The sequence below is a fragment of the Parasteatoda tepidariorum genome, chromosome 6, assembly GCF_043381705.1.
Source record: "Parasteatoda tepidariorum isolate YZ-2023 chromosome 6, CAS_Ptep_4.0, whole genome shotgun sequence".
In the NCBI taxonomy this organism is placed as follows: domain Eukaryota; kingdom Metazoa; phylum Arthropoda; class Arachnida; order Araneae; family Theridiidae; genus Parasteatoda; species Parasteatoda tepidariorum.
In genome coordinates, this window is record NC_092209.1 from 25751221 (window position 1) to 25778369 (window position 27149).

A 27149-nucleotide genomic window follows, 5' to 3' on the forward strand; every position below is an offset into this window, starting at 1 on the left:
ATGGCGGGCGTAATTTTTTTTTAAAAAAATTTATGTGCACAGAAAATGGTAAACCAAGAAATCATTCAAAAAAAAAAATTTTTTTTTAAAAAAAAAGTTAGTTACATTCAAAACTAGAGAAACACTTTATTAAGTACTGAACCAAATTGTAATTTTCAAGAGAATATTAAATCTTAAGATATGTTCTTTATAAGAAATTATACCAATTTAATGAGTAATGGCATTTTGAAATAAAGGAATCTTAAAATTCGAATTGAAATTATTAAATATATTTATAAATAAATATTATTTTTTTTAATTTGTAAATTTATATTTTATTTAATATAGTAATTCCTTTAAATTGGGTTGTAATTTAATTCGTAATTTTGAAAACCTGCTTCAGTTTTGTAACTGCACAAAGTTAAGTTTTTTTTCTGAAACTGCTGTGACATTTCTGCAAACTATGATTATACCTATTTGTATACATTTTATTAACTTCCATTGTCACTTTTTTTCAGATTTTGAATCGTCAAAGACAACCCTCAACAGCCCAAGTAAAGGAAGAATTACAAATTTACCAAATAATGAAGATAAATTAAAAGAATCTATCTCAATTAGCCAATTCGATAATCAGAACCAATCAAATCAAAAATCGGGTAACGAGATGTCTAGGTCTGAAAGGCGTCGTGAAAGGGAACGAACCAAAACTCAGGATAAAAACAAGAGAAATATTGTAAATAAGTCCTCAAATTCTGATAGCAACAAAAGCTCAAATGAGATTGTTGTGACGGAGAAAATTATACCTAAAGTTACTGAAACAGCTGTGATAAACATTTCCTCAATTTGTTCTAGCAACCGAAATAGTAAAAAACGGAATCAAAAGCAAGATGTCACTGTGATCTGCACAACTATTGTAACTGTACCCTCTGTAACTACCTTGAAAAATTCCACTACTACTTCAACGCCTCTCAATACTTCAAGTTCTAATGTGGAAGTCAAGAGCCAAACTTCTAATCATAAGCTATACAAGTCCAAAGATGGTCTTATGAATGGCATAAGTAGCAATGCAGTTTCTGAATATGAAGAACTTAGAGCACTATTTTCTTCCCCACGTCTAAAGAGCAAGAGTGCGGTAGAAAAGCTAAGTCTGTAAGTATTTTTTAATTCGTGAATGTAAAGTGTTTTTTTTTCTTTCTTATTTTAATGATTTATTCAAAAATATTCACATTTCATTGTTTGTTAATATTTTTCTGAAGCACCCTTTTTATTTTTTATAACTGTAGGCTTATTCATTAATTTGTATGTTTGTTATGTTTTATTTCTGTATATTTTCATAATTTTAGAGAATTTTTCTTTTGTAGTATTATTCTATATGTTATCTATGACTAACTATGTGAAAATCAATTAGCAATAACTGCCAAAAAAAATCTATTGAATCGTGATAAACATTCAAATATGCAATTTGAATTTTCCATATTGTCAGATATAATGGGATATTTAAAAATCTGTTTAATTCAATATCGATGAAAATACAATCGAAACGCTACATAAATTAACGATTCTATCTGCATAAATTAAGCGTGTGAAAAAAGTTTGTATTTAAACTGTATTCAAATTTTGAGTATAGAAGTAATATCAACTAAGAAATAGCGCATTTGAAAAGTATCATGGAAATTGGTAGAGCTGTCAAGTAAAAGAATAAAATATTATGAAATCGTCACATTAAAAGTAAATTATCAAATATGTTATTTGAGTTCCTCATGTAATAAAATTGTATAAAAAGTATCAGGCTTTGCTTTTTTATAAAAATGAGAAAATTTGTAGCAATAACTGTTAAAATAAAGTTTGATACATCGTATAGATTAACGAGGATATCGGCAGAGTCTGAGCGTGTGATTCTTTTAATTTGCAATACAAACTTTGCATCCCGTAATAATATCAGTATTTTTTTTAAAAATCGAGAGAATATCATAATAACTAAGCAATAAAAGAGTTTGGGATTTCAAAAAAATCAAGTAAAAATTGAAAACAATAGTTGCTGATAAAAATTATCAAAACACTACATATATTTACGATGGAATCTGTGCCAGTTGTGCGCAATAAAGTAAAGACAGATGCTTGATTTAAAATTTTCATTAGCGTAAGAAAATAAAATTATTGGATCGATTTTATTTCAACTCAATTTTAGAAAAATAGGAGGGTCAAGTGTATGGAATTGATTCATTAATTATTTTGCTACAAATGGGAATTTGCAACAAAATCCTCACTCACAGTCATTTTTTATTAAAAGTAAAATATGGTGTTCATGAAGGAAAGAACTATATTTCTAGAGCAAAATATCTTTTAAACTTTCGCAATTTCCATTTTCTTTTATATATCTGTATATTATCTAATCGAAATTCTAGCTAAAGCTGGTAAATATAATTTTTTTTATTCTCAAATAAGAATAGAAAAACCACTAGCATTTCTTTCCGTTCCAATGCCCAAGAAAGGCGTTTATGAAACGACTTCAGCAGAGGAAAAAAAAGCTGCAGCAATTTTTATTTTATTAATCTTTAGTTATCGTTAATCTCAAATGAGAATAGGAAAATTACAAGCATTTTTTTCTCTCCAAAGCTCAAGAAATAAATCTTTTGAATATAATTCTGAAGAAAGAAAAATCTTTCGAAAATTTCTTTAGAAAAGAAAACCAAAGTTTTCTTTTCTTCATTATCCTTTATTTTTCATTGTTATTAAATGAGAATAGAAAAATCACTAGCATTTCTTTCCCCTCTGATGTGTGAGAAAGGCATCTTTTGATTATAAATCCGAAGAAAATTTATCTTTCAAATTTTTCTGCAGGAAATTTGCCAATTTTGTTGCTTTTAAAGGAAAATCTTATTGCCAAAATTCTGCAATGTTTTGAATCAGTGTCACTGAGTGAAATCTAAAGTTAAGGAACGGAAATGTTAAATAATGTAAAATGAAAGTCCTTAAAAAAGTTATCAGTTTTATTTACCTCTATGATTTCATAAAAAGAAAAATTAGAAGGCTAATTATTAAATTTTATGATCAATTAATTATTTTTATCATCGCTGACCATCCTTACCCCTAACACTTTTTTAATTACTAGAATACCAATGTGACAGTTGTGTATGTTAAATATACAAATATAAACAGATAATTTTAGTCAATTTTTTTTTTAAATAAACGTTAAATTTTTATGCCTGTCAATATATGAAAATTGTTGTAGGGACTCTCTGGAAGAATTAGCAGCACTTGATCTTCCAACTGATGTAACTCTCTCAGCTGGCTTAAGGAGTCCATCTGCACCCAATCTGCCATATACTATTAAATCTTCCCTAACAAGTAGTGCTTCTCCTAAAAAATGGCAAAAACGTGATGAAGGATGGAAAGAAGTTGTTCGCAGGTAAGTTAATACCTACTACAACTGTCTATGTTTACATTAGTTCAGTGTGACCACAGAACTGGGTGAACAGGAAATTTTATCTATCTGAAAAATCAGAAAATTTGATAAAAATGCCACTCCAACTCGAAAAAGTTGCAGAAAAGAAACTAGCCGGTAGAGTTGATTGTATTCCGGATTTACCCCGGAATTCCGGTTTTTTTGTAAGATCATTTCAAAGCATGGGATTTTTTAACATATTTCGTGTAATTCTGCGCATTTTAAGGCCTGCCGAGTTTCACAATCTAAAATTTCAATTTAGAAACTTTCGCTAAATTTCGTTAAAGAGATGTTTTCATAAATATTATTCTTCTGCCAATTTTTTTTTTTTTAGGTTTTAATGTTTATTTGAAATTACATCAGAATACGTGATTTTAATATCTAACATTAGTAATCGAATGAACCGGGATAATAATACTAATGTATTATTATCATGTGATTAGTATATATTCACGTGATTTCAAAGTTACATATTGATATTTGTTTTTACATGCTTTAAAGATTATGCATCGCAATTTGTAATTTCGCGTTCTTAAAATTCAATATCGTGAAACATATCGTGATTTTAAAATCAAATAATGAGATTCTTGGAAGAACTAAGTTTTTCTTAAATTAGTTACTGTAAAGGTGTAATATTTTTCATTGGTGAGTAATTTAATTATAAACTTTGGTTTAGAAAAATTATAATAAGTAAATATAGTTTGTATTGTGGTATCGAGCTTTTGCACGTGAAATTTTCAGAATTTTTCACTTTGCCTTACAATCATCCCTGACTAGTTTAATTTAAAGTACCTTAAAGTAGAATAATTTTTTCAGAAAAAATTTTACGAATTCTAAAACAGATTTTTTGATGTCCAATTTTAAGATCAATTTATTTCTTTAAATGCATACCTATGTTGACTCTATGAAACTATGTAAAAAAATTTCTTTTTTTTTAAAAAAAAGTTTTTTTTCTTCAAAAATTGATTTGAAGGTAATTAGAAAATACTGTATTATTTAAATTAAAAGTTGTTGTTCAGGATACAGTATTTCATTGGAGATATTAACTTAAAATGACAATGTTTCAAGCTGTGATTAAAATTTACTCTTACAGTTACCTTTATTCCATGTTAAGTAGCAACAACATGAAAGAAATGGTCTCGAATGCAAAAGTTCGAAAAATTTGTCAAAATCACTCATTTTCTTTTTATTGTTTTAGAACTTACCGTAATATTCCCTTTGTTTGTTGTATAATTTTGTTCTGTTTTCTTTGCTGTAATTTAAAAAAAAAATATTTTTCTTCTCCCTAGCAAACTGTTTAATAGATCCAAAAAGGTCACTGTTCCTGCTAATGCTATCAGCAGAGTCATCGGGCGTGGCGGAATGAATATAAATGCAATCAGAGAACACTCAGGGGCCCATATAGAGGTGGAAAAGCAAAAAGGACCGGGTGATCGTACCGTGATTATTAGGTAAGTTGTATATTAATAAAGGACCCCATTCATTTTATATGGGAATTAGATTACTTGGTTGAAATTTTTATATGTCGTTGTTGAAATCCTTCCACATGGGCCAAAGAAAAAAAACAAGTGTTGAACTTCCATTTCGCGTAATTTCTAATTAGTCATTCAAAGTGATTTGGTCAATTTTCAAAACTCCATATTTCGAAATTAACCTGATTTTTAACGTGGAATCCATGAGAACTTTCGATCAGGAGGATTTCAACTACGGCATTTCAATATTTCGGCCAATGCGACTGAATAGACTTCAGCAGAAATGACTGGGACTTAAAACTTATAGAAAATGGGGGGGGGGGTGGCTTTCAGATTTATCTGAAATATCACTTCTCTTTTCATGACAGGTAGACTTTTGACTTGGCTTTTTACAGTGTCCAGCAATTTTGAAAACCCGGAATCATTAAGGATTTTATTGATTCTTGAAATTTTAGGAAAATGTCAAGGAATTACTAAAACAGGCTTAAGTTTTAAAACGACAAACGAGCTTTCACCGAATGCTTTAATCATTCGTGCATCGCTTCATAAAGCAAGTTTTCTCCAACATTTCTACTTAGTGGTCCTGAAGTTTCTGATTGTTTTTTCTGTAATAAATAATCATTTTTAAAGATGGTTTTTTTTCCCAGAAATTATTAATAATTTTTTTTAAAGGTAGTATTTTTTCCTTCACAAATTATTAATAATTTTCATTCGTTTCACATGGTTTTTCAAATTCAATATATTTTTGTTAGATAAATAAATACTAAAGTGGTTTTTCTATTTTTTTATTGTATTTTGATTGATTGTTATAAAGTTTTGATTTTCTTCAATTTTGTAAAACCGGTTTTTGATGACATGGTGTTCTCATGCATTCAACTTACGTCGCTAACTTCATAATCTACAAGTGTTCTATCGTTGTTGTTTTTTTCTTCTCTCAATTTGCTGTTGATTGATTACGCATAGCTCATGATGTCATCCCTTATCTATAGTATGAGAGCACTTAAGTTTAGTTGAAGATGGTTATGTTGTATACTTACTTTTCGTTGTTGTTTTGTTACTCTGTTCGTCAGAGTTCAATGTGTCTGATAATTTTAATATGTTTTTATATAAATAATTCACCATGTAAACTTCGTTTTTGTTTGAATGAAAGTTAATATATAGTTGCACTGATGTTTTAACGACTATTTCAATTCCTCCATAAATCCACATCTTTTCCCTATTGTTTTTTTAGCCACTTCTACTTTATTCTTTTTCTTTCTAAATCTGAAATTCTTTATGCAGTGCTATTACAAGAAGCTTTTTGTTTCGCTCAGCTCACAACAATGCTAATGTAAATCTACATCATTTATGGATTGTTTTTTCTGTCAGACATTTGTCTCTTTTTCAGCTATTTCTGTGTGATTTTTTTCAAGTTTCATATTTTTAAGATGTTATGGCTAGCAAATTTCGATTACTAAACGCTCCATTAGATCTAAAATCCACATTAAATTCCTATCACTTTTTCACTAGGTTGGTTAGTTGTCTTTTTTTCACCCAGCCATTTTAAAATCTTGATGTTTTTAACACCTTATTATTACGACAAGCAACATTTTCAAAATATCAGAATTAAGCTAATTTAGAAACTGGTTTATAGAAAGCACTAATTTTACTGAGGAACTTATTTTAAGTTAAGCTATCTCTTTGAAAATAGGATTTTCTTTTAATTATAAAATTAAGATATGTGTATGTTTTGGGATGAGATACTTTAAAACCTTATGTAATATTCTTCTTTATTTCAGATATTATAAAATCAAGAAAGTTATGGATTTAAGTTTAAAAACATATTCAAAATGGAAGCATGTAAGAAAATAAACTCAGTATTGACATTTTTTACGCTTTTCAGTTATTAACAGCCAAATAATACATATCTTTTTTTTCCGAAGTTGAAGTATAGGTTTGGGACTTGGCATTAGTTGAAAATGGCCTTATAAGGGTTGTGAAGGTTCCAACATAAGTGGATTAAAAATTACTTTAAATCTGTAATTAAATTAGTTGTGTTGTCATTTATAAATTGTGTGTTCTAGTCTTGATACATAAGATGCATATTTTAATAACTAGGGTTGATTCATGTACTTATAGGGGCTCTCCTGAAGCTGTACGCCTAGCTCAACAGTTAATAACTGCCTTAATTAAAGAACCTGAAAAGGATTTATCTGAAATACTATCTAGGTGTGGCATAAATCGCCTCACAAATTCATTTCCTGAAAGTTATCGAACTGCTGCAACTATTGGTGTTATGAGCCAGCCTCTTCCATCTGCTGCACAGGTTTGTCTTTCTGCATGCTTAAACTATGAAATCTGTATGTGCGTGTTAAGACTGTTCTGTATTTTAAAGCTTATGTGAGATTTGTCTAATCTTGTAGGGTTAGTCTGTGTAAGAAATTTTTTACTTTTGCGTCAACTTTATTTCTCTTTCATTGCCATAGTTGCATAATAACATTGTTGCTGAATATGCATTAAATCGTATATTCAGCCTATTACAGCAAATAGAAAATTTTCATTTCAGTGATAGGAAATGCATCAATCTATGATATTTATCTATTGAATGTCATTATTTATTTAATCATATATGCCTTATCTATTTTATTTTACTGTCAAATTTTTATCATTAAAAGAAAGGGTAATTTCATACCTTAAGCAGAATACAGTGGGGCCCCTATTTACTGAATTTCACAATTTAAACAATTTTACTTGTTCACTGATCAAAATAAGCGTATAAGAAGCCCTAAATTTATGAATTATTTCAAAAGCTAGAAAAAATAATTTTCAGCTTTTTTTTAATAAAATTATTATTTTTTAATATTTTTTTTTTTTAACCTTTGATGTTTTTAAACAAGTAAATGAAGATACAAAAAAAAAATATTCTTTATTTCTCAATGACCTACAAATCTTCCTAATAACTATTTAAAAATCTCAAAGTATAGATTTACCTGTGAAATTGTAAAAATGTACTTCTGCCACTAGACTTTAGTATCATTTGTTCAATAAGAATAATTTACAGGAAGTTACTCACGAGGGAGATTTAGGTGACTGAATAATGCAGATGAAAGAAACAAATCCATTGTTTTGGTTGTGCTATATGTTTAGTTAGACTTTCTTGGACCAAGTTTCTAAAAATATAATGAAAAAATTTTGTCATATTTTAGTTATTATTGAAGCATTACATGTTTAAGGGGTCACAGTATCTTTGCAACAATTTTTTTTAAATAAAGGTACAATTATTCATTTTGTGGATGCTTTACATGCTCATTTAACTTATAATCAATAATTTATCCTCAAAAAATAATTGAATTGTTTTTTAAAAATTTTTTTAAATGATTCACAATTTTTAAATCCTTAAGGCTTTTTTATATAAAATATATTTTCAAAAAGAAATTTTTTTTCTTAGTGCTTAAAATATTCATCTTAACAATTTTGTGCATTCACTTGCTGATATATCAATTAGAATATTTTTATAGATTATTTTGTAAAAAAGTAGGGGGAAAAAAGGTTAAAAATTCCTGTTAGGTATATATAACATGCTGTAAAAATTGCAGTACCTCATAAAATGCTTATTCCATTCACAGTTTAAATAAGTGCATTATACTCGAGATAAAAAAGTTTACTTCAAAGCTTTATCTTAAATTAAAAAAATTCCTTAGGGATTTAGTTAAGATTAGAACACAAAGTTATGATCTATGAGAAAAAATACTTTAAAGTCTGTCTGCTGAGTAAGTTTCTGTATTAGGACAATCAAAAATCATTCATGACTTTTTTAAAAATGTTGATAGAGGTGATTTTTTTTTTCAGTGCATTTGAAATAGTTTGATGTTTTATTATAACCAATAAAAAAAAAAATTCAATATTTTGGTCATTTTTTGGGTACTGTGACCCCTTAAATTTTGTACCAAAAGATAACCTTGAATGTTAATATCATTTTAATTGTCTAGCTTCAAAATTTTTTATTGTTTATCCATAATTGATCGTTTGTATTTTTACAAGAAATGAAAACAATTTCTGTTAAATAATTACTAATAAAAATAATTTATTTTTTCACAAAAAAAAAACATATGAATTAAAAATACTAAAAAATAGATTTCTCATTTTTTAAATTTTTATTTATTTATTTATTTTAGTAACTAATTGTGGTAAAAGTATATTCAATTTTTGCTTACGCAATCATGGATGATGAAACTTTATAAATTCCAATTAAATGTCTAAAATTCTAATTATAGTACTTCATTTATTTTTGAGTTAATCTTTTCTTTTTTCTGTACCGCTTTCAATTGTAATTTTCAATGAATTCGTGAGAAACATGATTATGCTTTCTTTTTTAGGTATCTACTGCTTCTAATTTAAGTAAAACTACAAGGCAACAGATTGTTACTAAAACATCAGGGACTTTCACTGTATCTGTTTCCAAGACAACTTCCATTCCACCTCCTAGCTTACCTGCTAATGCTACTCCTCCATTTACTAATCAAATTAGGTCTGTTTTATCAAATGCTCAGAATATTAGGCCTGGTATTCCTGGCACCAATACATCTACTACACCACCTTTTCTTAGTAATGGACAAAATGCCTGGACTGGTGTTGTAACAGGTAAAGTTCCGACAAATATGCCTCGACCGTCAGTTCCGATTTGCTCGCCGTCGTCATCCATGAGTGTAACACCAGTAGTTACAAGAATTACACCTGATAAAAGTCCTGTTGCTAGACAGCTTTTCAATCAAGATAAAAAGAATAGTAGCTTACCCCCTGGTACCACTACTTCAACAAAAACTACAGTATCTTATACTATGGCTGTAATTGCCCAAGGAAAAGCTTCTAAGTCAGTACCAGCAAATATTGTCTCTGTAGCTTCTAAAGTCACTGCAGCTGCAGATACAAAAATTTCAACAATATCTCCGATATCTCATGAAAGAGCAGGTAGTGCCCCTCCATCCACTGCAGTGATGCATAGTCAAATAGCTTTAAGTCATGGTTCTTGCTCTGGGCCTTCTCCGGTTCAACCTTTTACCACCAACCAATCACCTAAACTTCCTAATGGGTCAACCAATTCTCAACAGGGAACGAATAGCATTGTTGAGCCAAGAATATCTATCTCACAAACACCTATCCAATCCAAACCATTTGTAAATCCAGTTGCAACAACAGCCCAAACAAGTTCTGTAACTGTTTCTTCATCTGCAACACATGCTACCCTAAATTCTGCATCATCTGGCCAATCTACTATTGCACAAGAGTATTCACCCTTCAGTAATATTTTTGCCAAAGTTGCTCAAAGTGTATGGGGTCAAAAAGATAAAGAAAATTCTAAACCTAATTTTGCTAGTGTAGCAGCATCCGGTGTAACTTCAGTAGCTGCCCAAGTTCAAAATTCAAATCCAGTTCAAAGCTCACTAACACTTACTTTGCCTCAAAATGCAGAACCAGAGTTAATTGTAGATGTCGCAAAAGCACCCGGTTATCGGGGTAATCTTCATATATCACCCAGTGCCTCCTCTAACTCCTCAGCTTCATCTAACCCACCACAAATAGGAATACCTCACAGTTCCAATTTTGGTCCTATCGGTAGCGGACCTCGTAGTGCACCTTGTACCCCACCACTGGGTCCCATAGGACCTCCGTCCTCGGCTGCACAGAGTGCACGTCGCTCTACTCCTCCAATTGCTCCTAGTCCACCACCATCTGGACCCCACCTCTCACGTTCATTACCTGAATCCCAAAATTCTACATTAAGTGAAATTCCCAGGTCAATGTCAAGTGGTGGCTGCTCTGTTCTTCCATCAGCCCCTCATTTGACATCTCAAATGTCAGAGGTTATGTTTCATCACCAAGGACTTGGTTTATCTTCTCATCCCAGTCGCCTGCAATCTTATCCAATGGCTTCAACGCTTTCAAGTCCTGGCGGAACAAATACCACTTTTAGCCAGCATAGTCCTTTGTCCTCCGTGGGTTCCATTTTACCTGAAGGTGCAAATAATGGAAACATGCAAGTCGTGCAAAGTAATCTTAATGCTAATGCACCTGAATTCGCTAGTCGAAATCCCTCATTGCTGATGACTCAGCATGGTCCACCTATGCATCATTTGCAGCGTTTGCCATCTGGTGCAGTCAACTTCCAAGAAAATTCTGTGCCGTCACCTTTAGCCACTCAGTTTAGGCCAATGTTACCGAACACTAGTAATTTAAATCCAAATTTCAATTTACATACCTTAGCTTCACTACAGCAAGCTCAAGCAGCAATGACAAATAGGTTCCCTTACCAGCATGTTCCAAATCATCAGCAGCAACAACAACAACAACAAAGTGGAGAATTCAATCCGAATAATTCTAATGGTGGAATGAGTTCTGTAGTGGGTGGAATGTCTCATGATGCAGACTCATTACCTCTTTTAAGCATGGTCGCTGGATATCATCCCTCTGGAGTTGTTCCTGGTGCTGGAAATATTCATTATCCTGGGATGCAGCCTATGATGGGGATGAGACAAAGCCAAAGGTCATCAAATAATACGCCTTCTGTTGGAACATCTTCAAAAGGTAATTTATTTTAAAGGATTAGATGAATTAGAATTTTCTTTTCTGAATTTGCTTTAAATGATGTATAATTTTTCCTGATATTAGATAATAATCATTGCATTAAGTAATTTTGTTAATGTTTATTTTTCACGCTTTTTTTAAACACATTCAAAATATGGTTCATAAAACCAGAAACTCTCTGATTCCATTAAATTTTTTATGATCCTATGATAGTCAAACATAACCTTTTTCTGCATTAGATTTTATTTTTAATAAATCAAATAATTCATTTTGCCATTTTTTATATTCCGAGCTAAAATGTCTTCGTTAAATTTTAAAATTAAACTGGTAACCATCAGTTAAGTATCTTGACTTATTAATTTGCGTAATAGATCACACCATCTAGTGCATTTTTTAAAGCTATTTCTAGAAGATTTTATTAATTCAATTTTATAGGAGCATATAGATTTGCTCTGAATCAATTATAATTTTCTGTCTTTCATTAGTGATTTATAAAAAAGAGTCTTACTTATTAATTTAGTCTAAAAATTGTATTGTATTAAAAAAAAAAAACTTTTTTAGAAAGAATCGAGCTGGTTGTCTATTGTTACTTTTTAATATTGTTCCAAAAAAATAAGTGCGATAAGTTCCACAATTCACGGGGTGGCCACCCACCTGCAAAACCTGAAATTATCGGAAAATTTTTTAATGCTTGAAAAATCAGGGAAATTTGGATAAAAACCTGGAAAAATGAGGGAATTATAAGGAAAAGCTAGAATTTTTTTATTAATTTAAATTATTTTTCCATCCGTTTTATCTACTTTATTTAGACGGAAATTTATTCTCAAACAGTTGAAATATCATCAATTTAGCAATACTTTGCTTGCATTAAAATTCTTTCTATTATCTAAATATAAGTTTCATTTAATTGTTGTTAATATACACTGCACAGTCAAAATTAAAATTAATGATTTTTCAGCTAACTTTTACAAGATGGAAAATGTTATAAAAGCACATTGTCCATTCCAACAGGAAATAGCAGAAAATTTAAAGAAGCTATTTATTTGAAAAATAATGTTTATAGTATTAAGTATCTGATCAGTTTGTAGTATATAGTTTTACATTTTTATAGTATATAGTATCAGATCAGTCATTATAATGGTTATCATTAACTTAAATTTATATTAAACTTGAAAAATTTACATATGGCATTAAAGTAAAAAATTTTAAATTTTTTATATATCATATTTTACAAGTGCATAGAATTTTTTATTCAAATGTCAACTTCAAAATTCAGTCAAGTTTCCATTTAAATTACAAACAATTTGTAAATGAGTTATCATTTTTTGCTTTCGTGTTTATACATCCGACAGCTACAATTTAATTTAAACTTATAAACAGTTTTTATAAAACAAATTGTTTTTCCATAGGTTATGATGTATTAAATATTTAATATAAAAATTAGATGATTAAAAACTAAACTTATATTTTATACGATAGTTTTTCTAAGAAATTTATGTTCATTTTTTTGCGTACAACATCATGGAATTGCCCAATATCTAGTTTTTTCTATAAAATAATATGCAACGAAAAGTTAACAATTTTGCCTTTGCAAATACTGAGTATCTCTTAAAATAATAGTGTTAATTCAAAACAAAAAACATTATTTAACATTTGACTTTAGATATTGGTTTAAAGAAAATTATTATCAATGAATTTTATAAAGAGCCCTGTTAGGATAAGATATGGTATATAATATTCAATGTTGAAATAAAAATAAATAAAAAAATTTATTGATGGATAATCATCTAAAATTATTTTCTTTTGCTGAATGAAAACTTATCCAAGTTTTTTTTTTGTGTGTCACTCTGTATTTGCTTTAGTACATTTTGTGCAAAAACTACTTAACACTTTAAAACATTTTTTATTCATTAAAAGCAATATATTCTACAAGCTGAACACATTTTCTTCACATCTATTTAAGCTGATATATTAAAAAAAATAACATTTTCAATAAAATACTTTATATTGACACTTTTCTAGTATCCTCCACCCACTTAAAAAACACCCTGACCTGGAAATTTTAAGATTTTTACTGAAAAAAATCAGGGAAAATTTAAAACCTGATTTGAGTGGCCGCCTTGTCAGTAATTATAATAAAATGAAATTTAATCATAAAATGTCATGTAAAATAATGAAACTGTTACAGGAGGTCTATGTTATTTAGAGAAGATGGATTTTCAGCAATCTTTTTATAAAACCGGTCTAAATTTCCCTTTACAGTAAAAATAATTCCTACCATTTTATAAGATTTTACAGTAATTCCAATTTAATAGGACTTGCTAGAAATTGGTATCATCAGAATCATAACATCTAAATTTACTACAATTGAAAATGTCTTCAGTTTTAATATTTTCTTCAGTCTACCATTATTAAAAGTTTGTGGATTTTTATCATTATTTTCTAATTGGGAAAACTTTTGGTTAATTTTTATTTGTTATTTTCATTCGAATGCTTATAAAAATTTTCATCCATTTACATCACCAATTACTTATTAAAAATGTTAATTTGCTGTAATCACCGACATTAAAGAAAATCTTTTGGATTGATACTGTTAAAACTACTAAGTCTGATCTAATGTAAAGTTATGTAATCTAAATTTTTGAATGAAACAGGTACGTTTATTATATGTTTTTCTTAACTATCTTTGTTTGTGAATTGTGCATCTTGTTGTATATGTAATCTGTGTGTTCTTATTTTTATCCTTCCCTTCCCTTTCCCCCTAATTTCTGATAAGTTTTTATTTGTTAAACTCTTTTTTATTTAATTTCAAAATTGACTCAAAATGTTCTTTTACGAGTCGAAGAATCGATATCCATCATTCTGGAGACCAAAATTAAAGGAAACAAAAAGTTCCAAATCATCAGCANAAAAAAAAAAAAAAAAAAAAAGAATATTTTGGGAGCCAAAATTGAATTAGGGGGAAGCTATTAATTCTTACTCCTGTACTGATTAGAAGGTGCCAGGCTTTCGTTGGCGTTCTCTTATCAGATTGTTTTGTCCCTTTTAAATTTAAATGAGTGGAAAACAAAAAGCCATTTTATTTTCAATACTTTATGTAAGACGTTCTGAAATTCTAATCTAGATGAGGGGTCTCCAATGGCATCAATGTCTCCCAGTGCTTCACCTCAAGGAAGCAATTTACCTTCACCTACTGGTATGAATATGCAAGAGAATCCAAACCCTGCTGGCACTATTGGTGAGGATCGCAAATTACCAAGGCCGATTGGTACGGAGCGAGCACAGCGAAAAAATCCTATCTATGGAGGTGTGTCAGATCACACTACTGGGATCTGGGCCTTTAACTCTGCAGGCAGATGTAAATAGTTTATTTTATTTTTCTGCATTGGTTTTTCTTTTTATGTTTTTTTATTGCTAGCTTACAAAACTCTGCCTGACTCTTTATTTTCTTAAAAGCATGCAGTTTTTGTCTATTTATTATTTAAAATTATCTGCTTTTTTTTTCATTAGTGCTGATCCTTTTTTTTAAATTTTATTTTTGGAATGCTTTTTTTTTCTTGTAAATCCTCAATTACTCCATCCCCAGCCAGAAATGAATGTCTGCTCACCAATCGGTAAGCGAAAAAATTTCTGAGTGGGGTTTTGCTGTAACTGTTGGGATATGTTGCTGAAAGCTTTGTTAGGTTTGTTATCTTTTTATTTGTAATTTAAGTTAACTTGATTTAAATAGCCTTTAAAAGGTATCCTGGAACTTTTAATGTCACGGATGTAATACTTCTCTAAGATACCTTTTAAAGGTTAAAAGTATGATGTTTTGACAAGTTTTTGTATATTTGTAGCTTCTAAAAGAAAGAAAAGTTTCTAGTGATATGTTTCGACCCATTTCATTGTATTTTTTACGTAATAAGGTTAATAACTATTGAATTTTTTTTTTTAAAATCTGGTTCTTGTCATCTTATATTGACCTTTTTTTTCTTAAACCAAAGATGCATAGACACAATTTTACTAATGAGCCCCAATGGATGAGGCTGATATTTTATAGAATTATTTTTTTATTTAATTATTCGTTTTTTGGTTGATAATTACGACTCGTCCAGATTTTGCAAACCTTAAAAATTACTTAAGTGCTCTAAAAAAAAAGAAAAAGAAAAGACGAAGATTTCCCTTAAAGTAAAAATTTTTTCTTTTTAATTGAATAAGAATTCCAAACTAAATCACCATTTATATCCCGAATTTAAAAATTTTATGTAAATTTATTAATCTATATAAATTCAGATTCTATTTTCATTTGAATTTAAAGTAAATGATAAAACCAGAAAAAGTGTGCAGAAATGACTCAACATTCAGTAATGTCCACTTTTTATGATAAACAATTGTGTTTTTTAAATAATATTCTAATACAAAAATTGGTGAGTTAGAATTTGGATTTTCAGAGCATTTTTAAAAAAAGTTTTTGCATTATATTGTTATTTTAATTTTTTTTAATGTTAACTATTTTTTATTTATAAGTGTATAAAAAAAAATCACAATTTTAAAATTGTTAAGAAATTATGAATTTCATGCTTTGCTCTGCATTGTCTCTTTAAAAAAAAAAATACTTTAATCTTAAAATAATTTTTAGCATTCTAACTTTTGGAAAAGATGCAAGCAGCCAACAAAAAGTTGTATCACACAAAGCAGTATGAATCTTCAAACTTCAGTCGCATTTTCTGACTCTTCCAATCAATATCTCACAAATCATTATTTCGATTTTGCAAGTTTATAAAAAAATTAAATGCTTTACAAATATCTTTATTAAGTTTCAAAAGTTCGCTTTTATGAGAAAAAGTAGAAATAAACTTTTGATGCTTTAACTAAAAATCAGGTATTTTAAAAAGAAATCTTGTGCTACTTATGAAAGAAAAAAAATCTCCATTATTGGTGAAAATAATTTGAGAAACGTAGTTTCTTGGAAAAGGTGATTTTAGTTGGAATGTTTAACATTTACTGTGGGAAATGCATTATGATCAATAACTTTTTAATTCCAAAAAAAGTTAGTAATTTCTCTTCAAACTCCTTGGGTTTGGATGTATAACTTACTTACAAACATGTGAGTAATAAGGGATGTGTAGAGTCTATGGTGAGCCGGGGCTAAAGAGAATAGAAGGGCTGGTTCACTCCTTTGAAGTAGCTCTCGCCGCGACAATCCTCCTATTTTCTCTAGTGACGTCACTTTGACGCAAAGCTTGCACCTTTACTTCAAGAATGGAGCGTTCGGCCTTACTAGCTCTAACTAATATTGGAGCATTTCGTTTTGCGAGATATTCTAAGACATATGTTATTTTCTATAATGACTTTCTTCAGTTTTTGCAGTGAGTTTACAAGAATTTAAAACTACTATCGAAATGCCAGTTTGCGCGATTGCAACTTGAAAAAATTTTGATAGAAAAACAAAATTAAAAAATATAATTTTCCACGTGTTCCCTAAAGTAAATGAACAACTATGTAAAGAATGGATTCCGAAATGACACAGTTAATATAAAACAGCAATACGTTTATTCTGTGGTTAAGAACTTTGATAAAAGCTCATTATCTTAATAGAAACCGCCTCGTTACTTCAAAAAGAAAGGCAAGTGAAAAAAATTAAAAAGTCAAAATACCGAAAAAGGTAAACTAACAGCATACCTGCCAACATTCATTCTTTTCGAGAATGGATTTTCCAAGTGGTAGTAAAACAATTACCGAAAAACAGTTTTACTCAAAAAGATATTTATATTTTAACCAAGTTGAAATTCGTTATCGTGAGGACTAATATGCTTTTTATATATTTGTTGTAATTATTTATATGTAGTGATGGTCAAACTCATTTACAATTATTAATATAATTCCAAAAGTTTAGTGAAATAACATGAATTATGCTAGCTCTTTAAATATGAAAAAAAAAAAAAATCTTTCGGGAAAAACTGGAAGAGTTGGCAGGTATGTAACAGTAATTGATCCAAACATTAGTCTAGTCTCCTGGTTACTATTTTGACCATACTTCCAGATTATGGTTAACAGTCCCAAAGCTTAATCTGTTGACGATAAAATTTTTTTTTTATATTTCTTTATTACTTATTGATAAGCATATCTTGAAGCTGGTCTTTCAAATCATGAAGATTGCATCTTACTATGCAAAGAAAAAAAAAAGTTCTAATTAAAGAACTAATAAATCTAACTTTCTGTGTTCATTTAGGCAATTTTTCCATGTAAACATTTCTGGTACAAACATTGTCTTTGAATTGGATTTAATTTGTATTCAGTAGGTAGTTTGTCAGTTGTATTGAATAAGGAGCTTGGTATGATTTGTCTCCATTTTTTAATTCATCACACAACACATCATGGAGTTAAAATGGAAATAATCCAAATAGCTAGAAAAATACTAAAAATTTAAACTTCAATTAAAAACTAATACTATGACTTATCTGTGCCTGAGTTTTGTTTATCGTTGATCATACCTGTCAACTCTTCTGGATTCTCAGAAAAATTTTATTTTTATATTTAATGTGGTGGCAAAATTTATATTATTGCATCTTATTCTTCTATAAATAAATGTGGTTTAAAATTATTTTGACTACCAATATAATTATATAATTTAAACATATATATGGTAGCTAGCTCTTCAAAATTGTTTTAAATGTTAGCTAAATTTTAACGTAACACCAACATGCAATCTTAATTTAATTGGCTTTTCTCTACTTCAAGGAGATTACTTTTTTAAAAACTGTCAGGTATAAATTTAGAAACAAAATTGTACTATTTCTGAATTATTTTTTAAAAAGTTTAACGAATTCAGTTTTTTGACTCTCAAAATACAGGAAGTAAAACTGCAATTTGAAAAAATTTGGTCCCAATAGTTAAGGATAGAAGAAGTAAAAAATTTGGGCCCTTTAATGTTAATTTCACGTTTTACAAATTCATCAATGTCTGAAGAATTTTTTAAGCGAATCAGTAAAATTCCTTTATCCAAACATAAATAATTATTTTGAATTTTATAAAAAAATTTGCAACGACGAAATACAAAATTTTAATAAATAGTTCTCAGGAAGAAAAATTTTTTTCTATGCAATTTTTTAAAATTTGATAACTTTGAAATTATTTTTAAGAATTCTCTTCTGAGAAATTATTTTATTTAGAATCTAAACCCATAAAAAAAAAAAAAAANTTACTTCTTTAGTTGTTGAGAAAAATAGTTTCTAATATACTGAAACTTTATTTTTCTCCTCTAACTTTTCTTGTATACTTCCTTAGAAAAAAAATGTTATTTGCAGTTGGACTTAGCCTATATACTTCACTCTTTTTTTCATCAACTCAAAGAGAGACTTTTTCACGAAATAACTATTCTCATTTTACTTGAAATTTCGTTTAAGTACATAGTTATTTCGAAGTATGTTTAAAGGTTACTTTAAAGTGCGTTTAGTTTTTATTCATCATGTAATCTGCATAAGATTTTCGTTCCTTAAGAATCAAGTTATAAATAGGACTCTTTTCATCTCCTTTTTATTACGTTTGTTAAAATAATAAAAACTTAACACACGATTATAAAGAAGATAAGTAAATTTTATAAATTATATGCCTGTTTTTCAAATGCTCTTTTTATTGAAATGGCGCATATTATCAAATAATATGTTTGTAAATTTGTAACAATTATTCATTACATGCACTAAAAACTAAAAGGGTTCAAATTCATTGGGAAAAAATCAGTGATTTCTTTTAAAATGAAAATTGCTGGCAATTTATTTTCTATACTTGATTTTTAAGAAAATAATATATATTTTTAAAAAAATAATATACACAGTCCAGTCACATTAATGTGACCACCACCTATCTTCGACGTCAACGTGAAATAACCAATCACAGAAGGCAGGTGGCATCATATTACAGTAGAGTGCATGTAAAGGATGTCCTAGGGCATCGGAAAGCATTTCAAGCGTTGGTGTAATGCAAAAACGTATCGATTTATCCGACGTCCAAAAGGGTATGATTATTGGCTTTCGGACCAAGTGTGGAAGCATTTCGGAAACGGCCAATATTGTGAACTGTTTTCGTACCACCGTGTTGAAAGTATACCGTGCATAGTAAAATGGCACTATCCAAAATCAGCGGCGTGCCACATGCGGTGCACCACGGGCTATAGATGGCAGATGCAAAGGAAAGCTACGGAGACGCGTTCGGGTGAATAGACGTGCAACTGTTGAGCAACTGACCGCCTAGATGAACCAAGGGGCTACCAAGTGTGTATCCTCAACAACGGTTCAGCGAATGTTGCTGCGCATGGGCCTCCGTAGCAGAAGCCTGGTTAATGCATCTATGCTGACTGCTGTTCATCGGCGACGAAGGCTGGAATTTGCATACCAGTACCGCAACTGGACGTCCACAGAGTGGCGACAGGTGGTTTTATTCGCTGAATCACTTTTTATGCTCCATCGGACGGATGAACGCTGGCGTATACAGCATGAAACGTCCGAAAGCAAACACCCTACAACAATTGTCGAAAGGATCCAGGCTGGAGGAGGGAGCATTATGGTTTGGGGAATGTTTTACTGGCATTCACTGGGTGCACTCATCATTGTGGAAGGAGCGATGGATCAGCACAAGTGCGCATCTGCCCTTGCGGACGGTGTCCACCCCTACATGCGAATGATTTTTCCTTAGAATGATGGCATCTACCAGCGGGATAATGCGAGGTTTCATACAGCTCACAGTGTGTGTGCGTAGTACGAAGAGCCCAAGGATGAGTTTACCGTACTTCCCTGGCCAGCAAACTCTCCGGATTTAAACCCAATCGAGAATCTGTGGGACCACCTCTATCGGGTTGCTCGCGCCACATATCCTCAACAGCGTAATTTAGCGTAGCTGGCCAAGGCACTGAAGTCGGCATGGCTCAACATCCCAGTGAACACCTTCAGAAACCTAGCTGACTCTCTTCCTGCACATCTCACAGCGGTCCACTCTGCCAAAGGTGGTTATTCTGGCTTTTAACAGGTGGTCACATTAATGTGACTGGACTGTGTATATACCTGCTTTATTGGTGAAAATAATTTGCGAAATTTAGTTTCTTGGAAAAGGTGATTTTAGTTGGAAGATTTAACATTTACTGTGTGAAATGCATTATGATCGATAACCTTTTAATCCCCCCCCCCCAAAAAAAAATAAGAATTTCTCTTCAAACTCCTTGGGTTTGGATGTAGAACTTACTTATACACATATGAGTAATAAGGGATGTAAGATGAACTCCCTTTTCTTGTCCATTCACGCACCATAATCCCTTGGTTGAACTGTTTGTGTGATTTATGACAAGACAATTGAAGACAGCCTTGGTGTTACCTTTCATTGCTTATCTACGTAAAATTAATGATACAAGTAGTTTAAATTATAACAAGAAGTAAAATATTTTTCATTCTGGCTGCTTCAATAAAATAGGCTGGTGCAAGTCTTGCAGCTTAAAAAATTACTCATTAAATCTTAAGTTGTGTGTCGTAACAACAGAGCTATGAATATATATATTTTTTAATGTTATGTTTTGATGTCCAATCATTTTTTTTCTTTTTAAATATCTTCATTTCACCCAGAATCTCATCAAATTTGGAAGCTATCTACTTAATGTAGCTAAGCTCTGCATTTAAATGATTATATTATTTAATTTTCTCTCAGAAAAATTTTAAAACATAAAAGCTCTTGTAAATGTTAAATTATAATGTTTAGATAATCTATTATTGTTCAAAAGTATGCGTAACAGTTGAATATTTTGCTTAATTTTATGAAATTTAGTCATTTCAGAAGTTACAATTTTGTGAGCAATTTTTAATTTATTAGAAATTGTTCTTTTTGCATGCAATAAACATTTCTTTATTTTTATTATCATTCTTTAATTGCAAAATTAATAATAGATATAAATGTAAAATTATTTTTAATTTAGTTTAGATAAGAGAATTTTAGACTCATGCAGGTAGTTCCAGAGATATGTCATAATACAGAAAAGGTTAAACTAGCAGTAATTGATCCAAACATTAGTCTAGTCTCCTGGTTTCTATTTTGACCATTCTTCCAAATTATGGTTAAGAGTCGCAAAGCTTAATCTGTTGACGATAAAAAATTCTTTTATTTCTTTATTACTTATTGATAAGCCCATAAGCAGAATATTTTCAAATGTTCTGCAACAGGACTTATTAATTATACAAATGTTATGCAAGCATTTCACGGCGAAAAAAAAAGTCTTACTTTACGTTAAAATACTATATTTTCATTTATTAAAATGCAGGATCATACACAGATAAGCTACATTATTTTTTAAACCAAAGCAAACATTCTTGATTTGTTACTTTTTCAAATATCATTTAAAAAAAACTTGACTACCTGTATCTTCAATAAGGGACAGCCTTTTCGCAGGAAAACGCTGTCACTTATTCAAGATACAAATTGTTCTGCAGGACTTCGTTTGTTCTGCGACGTGCGTCACAGTTTTAGGCACTTTCTGCTTCTGGGTTGATAAGCATGTCTTGAAGCTGGTGTTTTAAATCATGAAGATTGCATCCTACTATGTGAAAAAAAAGTTGTAATTAAAGAATTAATAAATCTAACTTTCTGTGTAAACATTTCTGATACAAACATTGTCTTTGCATTGGATTCACGTTTAATTTGTATTCAATAGGTAGTTTGTTAATTGTATTGAATAAGGAGATCTGATTTGTCACCATTTTTTAATTTATCACACAGCACATCATGGAGTTAAAATGGAAATAATTTCTATAAATAAATGTGGTTTAAAATTATTTTGACTACCAATATAATTAAATAATTTAAACATATGTATGGTAGCTAGCTCTTCAAAATTGTTTTTAAATGTTAGCTAAATTTTAACGTAACACCAACATGCAATCTTAATTTAATTGGCTTTTCTCTACTTCAAGGAGATTACTTTTTTGAAGAGCTTAAAAGCTTTCAGGTATATATTTAGAAACAAAATTGTACTATTTCTGAATTATCTTTTTTAAATTTTTAACGAATTCAGTTTTTTTACTCTCAAAATACGGGAAGTAAAACAGCAATTTAAGAAAATTTGGTCCCAATAGTTAAGGATAGAAGCAGTAAAAAATTTGGGCCCTTTAATGTTAATTTCACGTTTTACAAATTCATCAATGTCTCAGGAATTTTTTAAGCGAGTCAGTAAAAATCCTTTATCCAAAAATAAATAATTATTTAGAATTTTATAAAAAATTTTGCACCATTATAAAATTTGCAACTTTAAATGACCAAATACAAAATTTTAATAAATAGTTCTCAGGAAATCAAATTTTTTTCTTTGCAATTTTTTAAAATTTGATAGCTTTGAAATTATTTTTAAGAATTCTCTTCTAAGAAATTATTTTATTTAGAATCTTAACCCATTAAAAAAAAAAAAAAAAAAGATTTGTTTATATAGAGAAGTACATTTTCGTGTCTGATTTCTTAACTTAATATTTTGTCTACTCTAATTAATCAGCATATTTAAGGTTATGCCCTTGAATAATTAAGATTAAATCCTAGTTTGTGATCATAGTATCGAAAACCATTCAGGGTGTACGCTTTTTTATTTTGCACAATTTACAATACAATACTGCAAAACTTGAAAATTATAGCATTGAAAAATAAATTCCATAAATGATGTATGTATTGATTGATTGATTGCATGCAAAAGTCATATAAGATTTTGTAGTTTTTTTTTAATTAAAATAAATATTTAGCCTAAGTTATTTCCCTTTATTTTTTGCTTTTTTAACTTTCTTCTATTGCATCAACTTTCTACCTGATTATTTTTAGTATCTAGTTTTTATATTTTGTGAACTTGTAGCTTAATCATTATAAATGTATGTTAAAAGGAATATTTTGTTTTTTCAGCTGCAGCAGAAATGCCCGGTACAGGAGATTGGATTCAAAATATGCAGGGGACATTAAATCCTATCCAACAAGATGATGTAAGAATACCACCTGCCATGCACAATTTCAGTAATAATAGGTTTGCTGATATGATGGCCATGGAGAATAATCATCAGATTGATCAGTCATTCCAGGTAATGTTCTTTTTATTTGATCCCAAATTAGAATTTTAGTATTTGATTATTTTCTATATTAACTGTTAGTAATAATGTGACCTTGTTAAAAATTAAACATTGCTTCTTTTTATGGTTCATGGCCTTTTAATTGATTGTTTAACTGGAAAATAACTAAAGTTTTTTTCGTTAAATTTTTTCTGTTTTATTCTGCTAATGCTAATTAAAGAAGATGCAAATTTGTGGCACAATTATTCTTGGAAACTATGAACCAATTTTATTCCTAATTATGCAATGATTAAATAAAATTTGTTAAAATTCAATGGAAAAGCAAAGGTATGAAATAAATAAATTATATTTTGCAAGATTAGAGACGGTTATGAAATTTTTATTTTGATTTTTTAAAAAAAAATACTTTTAAAACTGAAGTTACTTTCAGAATCTGATAAATAATAAGGAATATATACTCTGTTAATTGCTGAACGTTTTCTAGCAGCCATTTCTGATTAGAAAACGGCGACAATCATAGTGAAGTTAGAGTGATAAATATTAAGTACCTTCAAATGCCACCATTTAGTGAACTTGCTAACAACATCTGTCGCTCAAAACCCAAGTTAAACGTCAAATACTGTATATAATTCATTTCACTGATTAAACAGTGAAAAGGCGGGATGCGCTCCCTAATAAAGGAAAATAAACACATGCCCGCTAAAATTGCTGAATAAGCTAATTTTGCTACATTTGAGTTGCCGTGGAAATCGCTGGATCAGCAGCCAGATGGTCAATTGCCTCGCCGTTAGGCATTGCCAAATCACTGTTCTAATAGCTTTGTTGATTGCCACTTACAACTGCTCTATGTTTCTAGAACATAATTTAAAAAATTGTATTGAAATTAAACTATTTTATTCTAGGCCATGACTGGTGGTGGGTTCCCTTTCGTCAATGGACTACCTCCACATTTGCTAGCGCCTCACTTATATCAAAATAATGCTGCTGCAGCTGGACCTGGACAAGTGGATCCCCAAGTAGAGATGTGGGGAATGCACCCCAAAGTACCCTCTGGTGATGGCCTACCGCAAAATGTAGATCATAAAATGGTATATTAACTTTTTCTACTCTTTCGTTACTTTATTTCTGTACAGTTTTTTTTCCTTCACCAAAAATACTTTCATCTATAATTTAAACTTTGAATTTTTCTTTTCACCTGATTCACTGAGTAAATAATTTTTTTATAATTTCATCTGCCAGCAAAATATAATGTTTTGCTGACATGTTTCTAAACCTGCTGTACTAGAATGGTGAGAATTAAACTATGGCGACCCCATTTAGTCATGAATCATTTATTGATAAAGTAAATAAAGCACGTTTTTCTTTATATTTAAATTTGTTTGATCCATCTCAACCTGTTTAATGCATACCCTCATTCACCCTGGTTTGTTCCTTCATCTAGTATTATAAATCCACTTGAAAGAAAGTCGTGTATTTATTTTTCCAAATATTTTCTATAACCAACTTTTAGGCAAATTCAACCTTAAGGCACTGGTAATGGTACCATGTGCTATGTGACTTGAAAAATAATTTGTACTAAGCATTAGTATTGTTTATGATCTTTTTAAAAGATAAGTACAAGAATCTTAATTACGAGCATTTAATCAGAATTATGAAAAAACTGCGCCATGCAACTGAATGCACCCAATTTTTATTTTTTAAGAAGGATTAGTTTTCTTATTGACGTGTGTAACTTATGACATTTTTGTTGCAACATCTCTATATAATTTCCCCTACTATTTGCCCAGTACATATTTCAAGGCTTCGAACTTTCCATTCATTAAAGATACAGTAACACAGCAAAAAAATTTATCTCTGTTTGATGCATCATTTATTCAGCAACTATTTCTACTAATTTAAGTATTTTAATCTTTTTTGCCTTCTGCTGATGTCCTGTTGTAGACAATAAAAGAATAAAGATTTTCTTTATTGTATATATTGGCTGCACTGAGTTATGTTTTTAACTTAGAAAAATCCCCAAATTTAGTTATGAATAAGCATTACTTTGTAAAACCATTAGAAAAAAGCATATTGAAGCTGCCACACAAGAGTTCTTGTCCTTTTCGTATGCTTTGATGAAATCGCCTGCTTTCTGTTTGGTAGGATTATTAAATTGAAAAAAATCTTATGTTTCCATGACAATACTAAATTATATTTATTGATTAATAAGCTATTGTTCATTAAGGGGGAGCTTACATAGTTTATTTTGAACATGTCATTAATGTTTTGTACAAAACATCATTGTAACTTTTCTTAGTTACAAAATTTAACTATTTTTACTAAAAAAAGGCTATACTTCAATATTTTTTTAATAACAATGTTACTATCTTTTCTTGTTAAAATGTAAATGATGTACAGTAGGGAACCGATTATCCGGAACGATCGGGACCATCGCTATTCAGGATAACTGATTTTTCCGGTTTTCTGAATCACTACGAAAAGCCGTTTTTTTTTTTTATTGATAAACCCAACTAAAAGAGAAAAAAAATTGGAAATAATCTTAAAAAGATGAAGTAGTACACTAATGATTATTTCCAAAATGATTGTAAGGTAAACATCTTTCAAAAAAGAAAGAAAAATCCTAAAATCTTACGAGGAAAAAGAAGTTTTTTTTTTTTAAAGAATGGCGGGAATTTTGTTCCGGTTTTCCAGTTTTCTGATTTCCAGATAACGGGTTCTGTACTGTACTATTAATGTGCACTTTAAGCAGTAAAAATTATTTTTTCTGTGTTGTTTATTTGTGCAAATTACGTTTATGTTCCTTAGTGAATATTGTTTTAAACTTAAATTATACATATTTTTAAAAACTTCCATTGAGTTTAAGTATTGTTGTTCAACATTTTTTTTTTCTTCCTTCTCTCATACTTTTAGCATTATGACAATTTAGTCTTGTTATTTTTAGTTTGTTAAAGTTCTTTCTTTGTTTCTTTCAGACCTGGCAGAATTGGAGCCCACATCAAGCCTGATGAATCCTTTCTTTTCTTCCCCCATTTTCCTTATCACTTGAAAAACTCGCCCTGTAGTTTAAAAAAAAAAAGTTATTAAACCATGGCTTCTACTTTTGCTCTCAACGAAGAGGTTTGCTGCTGCTTTAATGGACTTTGTATTCAGAGACTTCTTCATTTATCTGTTTAGTATAATAAACTATGCAAGCAAACTGGTGGTTAGAGGAATTTATTGTAATAATGTTTATTCGCTGCGATTGGGTAAATATAATGTATACAGAACAGAAAACTTAATTATAAAATTTTATTGACTTTGAGATTTTCAATATACTTGGAAGTCGTGAGAATGTCATTGAGAGATGGAATGTGTATTGAAAAATTTCGTGTATGAGTAAAATGTTTCCTACCTGCTGTCCCTTGTGTTATTATTTTTTTAATAAATATATTGAGAAATGTATATGCATGATATGTAAATTTAATCAACATAAAAAAATATATACAATGCAATAAAATTATTACTTAGTGATTTTCTGAAGTAATTTATGTTGAAGTTAAAAGCATATAATTAGAGGCAATTGTGATGCAAGGAAATTCTAAGATTTCAAAGGTTTTGGCAGAGAGAACTTTTACAACGGCCAGTTGTTGTTGACCA

The 27149-nt window shown here is 29.7% G+C and overlaps 1 protein-coding gene across 2 annotated transcripts in view; it reads left to right on the plus strand.

Moving 5' to 3' along the window:
* Positions 1-26908, plus strand: part of LOC107440435 (multiple ankyrin repeats single KH domain) — a 75944-nt gene extending 49036 nt beyond the window's left edge. For both annotated transcript variants that reach the window (XM_043049254.2, XM_071182114.1), the window contains 9 exons: positions 498-1128; positions 3212-3388; positions 4714-4875; positions 7015-7201; positions 9252-11457; positions 14582-14815; positions 23353-23525; positions 24416-24601; positions 26486-26908. In XM_043049254.2, coding sequence (XP_042905188.1) covers positions 498-1128; positions 3212-3388; positions 4714-4875; positions 7015-7201; positions 9252-11457; positions 14582-14815; positions 23353-23525; positions 24416-24601; positions 26486-26518 — 3989 coding nt within the window. In that variant the 3' untranslated portion in view covers positions 26519-26908. The remainder of the gene's footprint in view (positions 1-497; positions 1129-3211; positions 3389-4713; positions 4876-7014; positions 7202-9251; positions 11458-14581; positions 14816-23352; positions 23526-24415; positions 24602-26485) is intronic.
* Positions 26909-27149: the final 241 nt, after the last annotated feature.